This window comes from Tripterygium wilfordii, chromosome 7 (genome assembly GCF_013401445.1).
Source record: "Tripterygium wilfordii isolate XIE 37 chromosome 7, ASM1340144v1, whole genome shotgun sequence".
Lineage (NCBI taxonomy): Eukaryota > Viridiplantae > Streptophyta > Magnoliopsida > Celastrales > Celastraceae > Tripterygium > Tripterygium wilfordii.
The window spans coordinates 13338640-13350418 of record NC_052238.1 but is presented as its reverse complement, the minus strand read 5'-3'; the positions used below and the strand labels follow the sequence as shown (position 1 = coordinate 13350418).

General features: G+C 37.2%; 2 protein-coding genes across 4 annotated transcripts; one reads left to right on the top strand and one right to left on the bottom strand.

The window, feature by feature from the left end:
- The first annotated feature begins 3387 nt into the window (after positions 1 to 3387).
- LOC120002432 lies at positions 3388 to 4265 on the top strand. Its single transcript, XM_038851212.1, has one exon. It carries the CDS (start codon positions 3554 to 3556, stop codon positions 3926 to 3928), a length of 375 nt encoding a protein of 124 aa, XP_038707140.1. The 5' UTR covers positions 3388 to 3553; the 3' UTR covers positions 3929 to 4265.
- A 930-nt stretch (positions 4266 to 5195) lies between these two features.
- Positions 5196 to 11779, bottom strand: LOC120002090 (probable phospholipid-transporting ATPase 4). 3 transcript variants are annotated; one of them, XM_038850672.1, is made up of 12 exons: positions 11525 to 11779; positions 11361 to 11422; positions 9161 to 11095; positions 8964 to 9074; positions 8488 to 8764; positions 8313 to 8401; positions 8149 to 8221; positions 7851 to 8060; positions 7555 to 7680; positions 6624 to 6722; positions 6281 to 6472; positions 5196 to 6134 (listed from the first exon to the last, which is right to left on the bottom strand). In XM_038850672.1, exons 3-12 carry the CDS (start codon positions 10972 to 10974, stop codon positions 5463 to 5465), a joined length of 3663 nt encoding a protein of 1220 aa, XP_038706600.1. In that variant the 5' UTR covers positions 10975 to 11095; positions 11361 to 11422; positions 11525 to 11779; the 3' UTR covers positions 5196 to 5462. The 3 variants fall into 3 exon arrangements, with proteins under 3 accessions (XP_038706600.1, XP_038706601.1, XP_038706602.1); XM_038850673.1 differs by having other exon boundaries at positions 9161 to 11073; XM_038850674.1 differs by having other exon boundaries at positions 5875 to 6081.

Here is an 11779-nt window from a genome sequence, read left to right as displayed (position 1 = left end):
TGGAATTTGTGTCATAGGGTTGAAAAAACCTTTGGAAGTCAGAATTTTGTTATCCCTGAACTTTGAGATTTGATCTCATCTTGCTTCCAACGGTTGCTGGCAATTATGCAATGCCATTGTTGAGTAGTGAAGCTTGATTTGCAATGAGGCTTTGCTTGCTATTTAGATCAATAAGATGATGTCGTTAATTGAGTTTTCTTAAGCATCTATTACTGTAATTAGTTTCATCTTCATATTTTGCTTAAATTCATGTAGTGAATGGGTACAGTTTGTTAGCCATGATGATCACATGATAAATGTTATATTGGCAAAATATATAGGGACGTTTTTTGCTTTTTAGATTAGTTGTTTGTTTCTAAAAAATTTTAATACCAATTTTGTCTTGATGATTTTTTTTTTGTTTTTTGTGGTTGCCTTTTTTTTTATTTAAATATTGACCCCTTTATTTGTTTATTGGGGTTTTTGGATTTGTTATGTTAGTCGGTTGATATTTATATTTGTAGACGATCCATGCGTCAGCAGTAGAGAGGGTTGTAACGACAAACCTCTTTTTGAGATATTGTCCTATTTATTTGTTTATTGGGATTTTGGGATTTGTTATGTTAGTCGGTTCATATTTATATTTGTAATTGTGGATGTAATTTTTTAGACGATCTACGCATTAGCAGCAGAGAGGGTTGTGATGCAACGGCGAACCTCCTGACACCTATAAGAACAAAATGAATGGGCGGCCCTTGATGGTCGGGGACACTCCGACCCTCAAGTTAGTGTCTATTCTCAAGAGTTTCATTGCAGAGTGTACTACGTGCCTTAGGTTGACCTTAGTCTCCTTTATATAGAGATCAACTGGTGCTCCTTTATATAGAGGTCGACTGGTGATAAAGATGAGACTTTTTTTTTGGCTACTGAGCTTATCCTCCATACCGACGTGGTAAGATCAAACGTCTAATTTGAAATATCGTGACGTCTTTGAAAGTTAGGTTGTGATTTATCTTGGGGCTGGAAATTATATTTTCTCACCTCTTTATTTATATTAGATTTATGGTTACTTCCAGAAAGCTCTGGTACATAGATTTTTATTTTTTTTTCCATGTGACACGTGATATGCTGACTAAGCATCACTTATTCTTTTTCATCCACAATAATATAAAGATATAAAGATGGGACCCAAGTTATCAACTAGTCTATATGGTAAGTTGAGTACTCACTCTCCCAACTCTAAGGAGCCATGGGTTCTAGCAATGAGGGAGGTGAAGATAGTAAATTATCCTGAAATAAATGTGTATGGAGTTGATGGACGTAGATGCGTGGATCAGAGTCGTGGCCTTGCCTAATTCGGAACGCACAATACCTGAGTGTGGGTTGGATGCGTCCACAGGCCCTGAAAAATCCCCACATTAAAAGGCATCTTTGAAAAAAAAAAGATCAAAAGATTGAATCTATCATTATAATAAAAATAAGTCCTACATTTGTTTTTTTTCTTAGTATATGCCTAGTCCGGAATACACAATACCTGAATGTGGGTTGGATGAATCCCCAAGCCTAGAGAATTCCCCACAGTAAAAGGCTTCTTTGAAAAAAAAAAGAGATAAAAAGGTTGAATCTACCATTATAATAAAAATAAATCCTACATTTGTTTTTTTTTAGTATACCTAACTTCAAGGGAACATTACATGAGCATAAAGGGCCAGCAGACATGATTGTTTGATGGCAGTGATGGGAGGAGGAGGTGACCTGGTCAAACTTCTTCTGCCTATTTTAATAATATGCCATTATTTCGCCCTCTAAGGTCCAAACGTCAAATCAAATAAATTCTTTTTTGTATAAATCAAATAATTAGTTCCTTCAACTATTTCCACCGACTTACAAATTATCATTTTTCAGATAAAGTTTGATAAATATAATTGATCTCGTCCAAAAAACTTGCTCGGTTTTATTTACATATCAAGATGATCAAACGAGCTACTAGGAAGTAATTGCTCGTCTAATCTTTGGTTACCCACACAAGAGACATATGAGCTATGGAGGCTCCGAATTGGTTCTTGAGGAAAACTTTCTGACGTTCAAGTTAGTACATGCATTGACATAGAGTTGAGAGAGTTCTCATATTCCCTTTGCTAGTAATCAAGATTACTGAATACTAAGACTTAATTTTCTACTTTGTAAGTAATGGTTTCTTCCTCTCATAGTATAGGGTATTTTCTGGTTTCAGCAATAACTATCTAATATGTTTGGTGTATATTATATTTTTTTTAGTGTCATCAATAATATTGATGTTAGTGCTTAGTGTATGATGCATGCTTTTAACACTATATTTTTATTGTTTTTAAATCTTTTATCTCGTTTGACCAAACCATGATAAACAGGTTTAACTTGATTCTTGCTTGAATTTTAAGCTTTGACGTTGAGCCAACACTTTTATTAAAGCCTAAACCAAAATCCTAGACGATGAAAGTGTATGGTTTAGAAGATTGAATTTGAAGTTTGAGAAAACTTAATCAATTGATTAACTAAATCTTTTGTTACTGAAAGATACTTAAAATTTTATTTTTGTCATCGAAAGAATTTGAAGTTGATGCACCTAGACAACGGATCTATGTACAGAATAGATGATATGGATGATAATTTAGGAATTTTCATTAGCCGCTTGATCCAAAAGGTATGGGTATGATTTTGTCATTTGCACATATATATTTTTTTCTTAAAATTTTATTTCCACTTTGGCAATTGTCATGCCACATAAACAACAAAACAATTTCATTTAATAGTCAAAGTAACATGTCGATGGGTATATATGGGTAAAGCCCATCGCTTACTATTAACAAGTCTCTTTCCTAATATAGTGAGTTGGGCTTCAGCCTGTAGTAACTAGGCTAAGGAGGAATAAAGTCGTGTGGGATCTATACATTCACGGAATACGCTTAACCCAAAGTGGATAATATTGTTGGCATATATGAGAGTGGATTTTTTGAAATCTTATTCGTGGAACATAATAAATTATCATTAAAAACTCACTACATGAACTTGGTTTTTATAAATTATCATTAAAAACTCTCTAGAAGAACTTAGTTTTCACTCCAATGTATATTAGCACATGTCCATTGAAGACCAGTCAAAAAACAAAATGTCAACTTCTAGCTGCCCCATTCATTCAAGACTCCAAAGTCCAAAGCATTAACAACAAAAGTTGAATTGGTCCAAAAAGACCCAAGTAGGCCACAAAATTACGTTTAGCAATTTAGCCATGAAAAAACCCGAACAAAAAGACATCAAACAAGGCAGCTTTAGCCTTTATCTGACTTTTATTTATTTTCCAAATTTAAGGAGAAAACAAAGGAAATCAATGACAATAAATTAGTAATAGTACTAATTGATAGGAACATAAACATCATCATTCGTCACCGCCCACATAGACAAAGCAAAAGAAAGGAAAAACCCAATACAAAGCAAAGAAATAGAGACCGTCTTTTTCATCTTTTTTACTCTCAATTTTGTAACCCCCAATTCTTGAATCCCCCGGAACTTTTGTGGGATTTTCTCTTCCGCTGTTTTCATGGAGGATTTCAGATCCAAGTCATGCAGGGATGGGGGGATGCAAATGGAGGTCTATTATGGAGGCAGGGGGGCTGCTGCTGCTGCTGCTGCTGGACCTACCAGTATGCAGGACCTGAGGTGCTACAGTGCAAGCTATGGTCAACCAAATCAAGTTGGGAAGGAAGTGAAGTTGAAGAAAAGCAAAAGCACATTTGGGTCTTCTTCTTCTTCTTCTGCAAAAGCATGGAGTCTGAGTGATCCTGAGCTGCAGAGGAAGAAGAGAGTTGCTGGGTATAAGATTTATGGTGTGGAAGGCAAAATGAAGGGATCTTTTAGGAAGAGTTTTAGGTGGATCAAGGACACTTATACCCAAGTTGTCTATGGATGGAGGTGATAAATGGGTTTTTCCTCTTCCTTTTCTTTTTGAGTTTTAAATAAAGTTTGAATCTTGGTGTGTTATTAATTATGTGAATTGAAATCAAAATCTTGAAAATCTTTGAGCTTTATTAAATTCTTACACTTATATAGTTGTTGATTGTGACTTGTTCTTGTTTGGGTGCTGATTAGAGGACCAAAATCTATGACTGCATAATCTTAAGATCTGTCTACAGATTTAGTAGGGTTTGGAATAGAATCATTTTCTTCAAAAATGATCCAACATTTGCCCCTTTCTGTGACCTGGAACTCTGATGGTTATGGTTTGTTATATCAGTGGACTTGTTATTTCTTGATCCCTCATTTTGGTAGATCAAGTTAGCTACTTCTGCTGTTTCTACTTGAGTTTGAGTTCAATTATCAGAAATGCATGAATCAATCTTGCATTTATTTGATTGTGGACATACATACTGAGTTGGAACAATTGGATGATGGAGAAGTCTGTCTGGCTCTGAAACCCACAAATTCAAAGCGGTATGTGAAGGGAATTGATAGAGAGTAGTTCCATATTTGGAGTGAAGCAAATGAAAGAAATTGGATCATCTTCCAAAAGTTTCCTCTCTTCTCCCAGGGCATATTGAGTATGTTACTAGTCTTACACCTGTTTTACCTATTTCATTCCAGTTTCCCTGGATAAATTGATTCTGGAATTTCACTAAACAGAACGGAATTCCTTTAATTTTAGCTACTTGACTTGAAAGCAAGATCAACAGGTATGGCTTTCATTGCCTGGGATCAATTTTACAGGCAAATATTAAGCATTTTCTTGAGGTAGCTTCCTCTAATTTGCAGAGAAACCTGTTTCTTACCATGATGGTAACCCGTTCATCATTGATCATCAACTCAAATTCCTCCAGCAAACAAAATGCTTGGCATTGTGCATGAGAATTGTTTACATTTACACTCCGAGCATCTGTCGATTGCATGAGCATTGTGCACGAGAATTGTTTACATTTACACTCCGAGCATCTGCTGTACGATTTTAAATACTTAGTTGGATGGGATTAACTTGGCTTGTCAAGTGTCAACCTACTAGTCATGTTTCACAAAAGCAACCAATACCAAACACATTCAAAACAGTTTGCTGCAGTGAAGTTGTACAAAACATGTCAATCTCATACATGGTGATTGGTGAAGTGCAGCTGACCATTCATGTAATTATGACTAAAACTTGATCTAAAACTCAGAAAAATGAAAAGACCAAAATAAATTTCCTATTACCTCTGGAAAAGAAAACTTTACCATGTTAGGAATGATGCATGTGTATATATTGACTAACTCTTACAATCTGTAACTCTCGAATCTCATGTATAGTGTACATACATACAACACCCCTAATGCTTTGTGTGTGATGATTCCAACTTCTCAGCCAAATCTCCCTTACAAAATAAGTAGAGACTAAGAAATGAATCATAAAAGAAGGGCCATGGTATAAAATTGCAAACTGGCCCAAAAACCCTATGAAACTGGAAAGTGGAAACAATGGACAACTACTACTTCGTTAGGACTCGGGACGAGCACTTTTGGACAACTATGCTTGACTGCATCTTCTGCAGTCTCCCTCTCAACTGTCTGATCTTCGCGTCCACCCTAGCTGTTAACCCAATCTTGGTTTCTTGTCGTGCCTTGGACGACTCCCGAGTCCACATACGGTAATCCTCAACGTCCTTCCTGCAGTACTTAATTTCTTGGATGATATGATGATCCAATGGATTCAAACATCTCTGGTAGGATATATGGGCCAGATATGGGATATTGCAAGCAACTGTTACCAAGAGTGTGGTTATCCAATAGACAGGTGCTGGAGCCAGAACTTCAACAAGGATTTTGTAGGCATACCCAGTAGCGATAACCCCATAGAGTGCCAGAAACAAGTACCATGACGCAATGCTTCCCCATATAAAGACATGCTGGATCCAAGTGAAGTGGCTCATTGTAAGTGCAATCTGGCAGTTGACTGTAGAGATGATGCAAGTGAACATAGTAGCACCCACCACAGCCATATCAGCAGTTTGGCCTCCGGCTCGGAAGGAATGATTATAGAAGATGATAATATTGAGGAAGAAAATGACGAGGGAGGTATAGAGACCATTGACCATCCACCCAAGTATCCTATACCAGTCAAAAAACAAATTTCTAGGCCCTTGTTGATATAGTGCAGGGAACTGCAAGAGAAACAATATACTCACAGTTGCATGGTCTTGATTAATTTAGAGTAAGAAATACTATATATTATATGCAAGTCTTAGATTATAGGCTATAGCTAACCAGAATGAGATAAAAACATTGCAGAAGTAATGATGAGACCTACCTGTAAGCAGACCTCAGAAGAAACATCTTGCTCAAAAACTCCAAGTGAGATGACCGGCAATGAGGTAAGAACAACATTAAACAATAGCATGTACCAGTCATCATAAACTGATTGCCCAGAGAAGCCCGTGAATGCCTCGAAGTAGAACAGAGTAAGACCAAATGCTATATTTTTGTAAAAGAAATAGCAAATCTGGAAGCAAAACATCCTGGTTAAAATAATAATTAGAAATGAAACCATGACACATTTTCTTGTGATGCTTGTATCAACATGGTGCAGTGAATGCAACCTTGTAATGTATGTAAGGAAAAAGAAAGAATTGACCAAGGGTTTTTGACATTACCATCTGGGCGATTCTCTTGTAGCACCAGTGTCCATGAACCACCAGTAATCTTTCCAGAAATCGAAACTGAGCGATAGCAAAGTCACTAGCCATCACAGCCTGAAACAGATACATGATTTCTGTGAGTTGCGGAGATTACCAGAAGCATGCATCTAAGAAGAAAAATGGTTGCAGTTCTTAAGACATCTCAAGATTTAACAAGACGAAAACTACAAACTGGTCACAACTATATGACATCAAAAAGGAAAAGTAACAAAATTAATGAAGTCAGGCACAAAATGAGACATTGAACCATCACACTCACTTATCTCCGGCATTGTAAAGTAATAATTCACACTGAAGCCTTGTCACATCTCTCTTGCTTAAAGAAGGCTAAGTTTCATACTATGAAAATCTAAAGAGAGAAGAGAGCGATTCGGTTTTTTAAAAAACAATTGAGAAACATAACATATTCCTATAATGACAAAAATCACAAGGTGAAACAGAAGAGAGAGAGAAAGCTCTGAGAAGTTCCACCTTTGAATACATTCTATAGGTGTGATTCTCTACATAAAAAATTAAAAAAAAAACCCAACAAAACTGGTCTAAAATCTGGTACTCTGGTATAATACCAGGAAAGTTGGAAGTTATTCAAGTTTTATATTCTAGTCTAACCCGAAAAAGTTAAAAACAAAGAGAGGCCTCAACACCAAAATTCCAAACCAAGCTGCCTTTCAAGCAAATTTAGGGTAAAAAGGAAGTGATTTGTGGTCCCTTTTTCCAACGCAATCAAAATAGGAAACTCATGAGGTTTCGGCCACTTTGACAACTAAGTTTTCCAAGTGATCATCATTGAAAAAAATGGTTTACTAAGAAATATCTGTAAACAAATAAATGCGACAATGCTTTTTTCTAGGATTTTATGCTGAAGGGACATCCAGGAATGTCCAACCTGCATACCCTCGACCCCACTGATTCCAACACCAATGTCAGCTTCTTGAATCATTCCAACATCATTTGCTCCATCACCAACCGCTAATGTGGTCTTCCCAGTTCCTTCTTTTACCAGCCTTGTAACCTGGTGCGTTAGAGTTGAAGGGATGAACACAGATCAATATTAGAAACAAACATATAATGTAACACATGAGTAGAAATCTTTGAAGCTCAAACACTGGAAAGACAGAAAAATATATAGTTTTCTACAATATAAGAAACTAAATTTATATACAATATTCGTGTATTTCCTACCAGTGCCTTCTGCTTGGGAGAGACACGACAGCATATGACAGATGCACATTTAACCGCTAATCGCAAAAACTGATGCTTCACATCATCCTCCAAAGTATATGTTAGGGTTTTGCCATCAATAATTAATGCAAATGCAGCATGTGGATCCTTTTCTTGATAGATCATTTGCAATTCATTGGAGATTTGCAGCAAAATGTTCTCTTTTACAGCCTGTTCGGTAACAAAAAGAAATGCAGTCTACATCAAGTGAAATCAATTTCCTGAAAACCAAATCCGAACCTTCACAAAAGTAATATACCTCTTTAGAGTCTGAATTCATTGCTGTTATGCAAATCTGCTTCATGCCTTGTCGAAGCAGACTACAAGAGAATCTGCATGAAGCCAAAAAAAAAGAAGAAGGTTTAATCAGAATCTTTGACATAGTAACTTCAAAAAAGGTTTGGACAAACTTCTCAAACCAACCCTATGTTGATTGCAGTTTCCATCTTATCCCCTGTCAAAACCCAAATCTTGAGACCAGCTTGTGCAAGTTTATCTATGCACTGGGGTACCTAAAAATCAGAGAAATGAAAATAGTTCAAGTAATCTAAAAGGACAGCATCTTCATTAACAACTTTAAGACATTGGAAATATATACCCCTTTTTGTAATTTGTCCTCAACAGCAGTAGCACCGACAAGAATCAAATCCCTTTCCATCATATCTGATACATGCTCGAGCATTGCCTCTCGATCAGCCCCAATTGAAGTTTTTGCTTTATGGAACTCATTGTTCCAAGCAGTATATTCAGTCTCATCAAGCTCTCGGTAAGCTAGGACTAATGTACGCAACCCAGCTTCTCCATATTCATTCAGATGCCTTGTAGTAGCCTCCTCGTAAATTCTTTTGTTCTTAGAGAGCCGATCAAAAATGATGCTGTAAAATTCAAGAATGGTTGCCAAGTGATGACCTATAAAAGGCATTAATGGCTAGTCCTCACAAGAACTTCAGTTAACACATAAAAGTCCCTCAACATTACATGGTCTAAATATTCTATTTCCACATAGATTATCATATGTTTAACCATCATTATGCCTAAAAGTTTTTATGTGAAAATGTTCATCAGAGGCATTACCTGTCAGCGCCTTTGCACAGAAGAAGAATCTGCCCACCCTCATCCTGCACAATTACAGACATTCGCTTTCTTTTGCTGGTAAAATCCAATAAATTTAAAATTTTGAACTCTCTGCAAGAATCCAAGAGGCAATAAGATGAAAAAGATTTAGAGCACTACATCAGCAAATTTAGCAAAGGTTTCACTGATATACTTACCTTTCAACAGGCTTTCCTGAATGAGCATACTTTTCACGAATAAAAACACTTGATTGAGTTCTTTTGAAAAACTCAAAACCGAATTCTCTTGCTGCAACAAGAAAAGCGCCTTCATCGGGTGACTCTGCTTCATAAGTTAAGCAGCCATTTGCTTCATTCAGCTCAGGAATTGCAGTGTGACAAAGTGCTAATATCCAAAAAAATAATTTAAGTACATCCACATTGGGCTCCTTCAACCAATTTCCATCCATAACACGGCTGTCTTCAAAACTAAAGCCTTTTATGGCCATTTTCCAATCCTTTTCATCCTTAGAAGTGATGACAGTCTCCAACTCAATTTCTGATAATCCATTATTTTCCCTCAAATCTTTTCGGTCTCCTCTGTTCCTGGTGACATTGGATACTTCAGGATCATGCTCTTCCATAGCCATCTGTTTTGCTGCCGCGCGTTCAACTTCACTGGAACGCGTGCCATACTGAGTACCAGCAATGGAGCACTTCAAAAAGTCCATCTGATTGCAAGTCAGAGTGCCAGTTTTGTCAGATAAGATTGTATCAACTTGGCCCAACTCCTCATTCAAGTTTGAAGTCCGTGCTTCAGCAGGAGTCCCAGTCTCCTCATCATACATATGTATGTCTTGGTTTATAAAAGTGGCCTGCAGAACTTTTACGACCTCAATTGAGACATAGAGTGAGATAGGTATAAGATACCCATAAAGGATGAGAGCAGTGACCAGATGTGCAAGTCCGGACAAGGCAGGCTTTTGGGGATTAAATGTATAGTCAGTATCCTGAGGTTGTAAGTACCACCAATCTGGTGCATCGAATTTTATCTTTGCAGTATAGCCTATAGAACTGATCACTGAAATAAACAGGAGGAGGGTGAAAAGGACATAAATGATGTAATCCATTTTTCTTTCTATCCTGCTACGTTTTGAAGGTGAGTTTGTAGAATTTTGCATGACTTTGCTATCATGGCCAGTGAATATTACCACCCCATACACAAAAGCAGTATTCCTGAGTTTGGAATCTCTTAGGAGGATTTGACTAGGATCAAGAGGATAAACCTGACGATCGTACTCAAAATTCCCAATGAAAGTATAGAGGCTTGGGTTTGGATCCTCACATGTTATTTTCCCCATGAAATCCTTGAAAGACTCATCCTCATCCAAAGGTAAGGTAACCTCCAAAGATCTTTTTACCTTCAAATTTGTTTCCCCATCCAAGTTCATCGTCTCCACATAGCAGATCCCATCCTCATAACTTGACGACAAAAGAAGCAAGTCTGCTGGAAAAAATTGATCCTTTTCCACTTTTACCACATCACCGACCCGAATATGCTTCCATGGCTTATAACCAAAGACACCATCTCCTCTATGAATAAAAACCTTCTGAGCATTAATTTTAACATCCTGCATAAACCTACGCCAATCTTCCAAAGCTTCCTTTGCCATGCTAAGGCCTACAACAAACGCTAGAGGAGCGACCATGGTGACATAATTGAAAGGCGAGACAGGAGTAACTGAAAGTATCGCAGCTAATAGGAAATACAAATTTGCAACCCGTCGAAATTGCTCAAAGAGAGCCTTTGGCAAGAATGTGATGACATTATACTTGGTGGTGGATATATAGTTAGAGCGATACTTCAAAGGCTTTCTCTGGTGCATATGAGACTGGTTGCAATGGACAATTCGTGAGTACCCAGGGCCATTGATTGAATGTGGCTCTGCAGTCTCAACTGTACTCGGCCTAACACATGAAAATGTATAGAGATGGCTCCTTCGCAGCCTTGCCCTTATCCTACCTCTAGCCATCTCTTAAGTTTCAATCCCAAATATTATAAATGGCCAAAAGCCGGCAGCGGTCAACGCCAAATTCAGCATTCAGTGTCCATATTATTGGTGCCTTCTCATCTGAAAACTCCTATTATAAGCCCTAAGAACAGCCACAAAAGTAAAGTGGAACATTGGTACAAAGAAATACTATATTTTGGGAGTTTCAGAATGTAATAACATCATTATGATTGAAAACCAATATTATGATACCCAATTTACACTAAAAGGGATCATTTCAAATCCCCTCATCCAAATATGATTTAAAATTTTCGGGAAACCATTAGATTTAGAGAAAATAAACAGAATTCAAAAAAAAAAGAAAAGAAAGAAAGATGAAAAAGTGACAAAGATAGGAACAATCATACCTTGATTCCTTCGAAATAAATAAATAAATCCGCACAATTAGCAGCTGAAACTACGAAACAATCTGCGTAAAAGAGAGAAAGAAATCAAACATTCTCCACAAGAACCAAGAAAAAGATCAATGGAATCGACAAAGCCAACACAAGAAAAAAATAAAAAAGAAAACCTGGAATCAGGAGTCTCGTCCATCTTAGACACAAATCAAGAACAAGAAGCCATTCCCGGAGTGTGAAGCGGAGCTGGAAGAGATCACAAAAGAGGAACAACAATGGCAAGGACGGAGGGAAGGAGGGAAGAAAGAACAAATATAGAGAAGGACAGGGGTTTAGGACAGAGATGTGTGAAAATTTTCTCTGTTTCTGCGAATAAAATCACAAATCAGAAAGAGTCAATGCAGGAATTTCCGGGGGGCCCTCTTCTC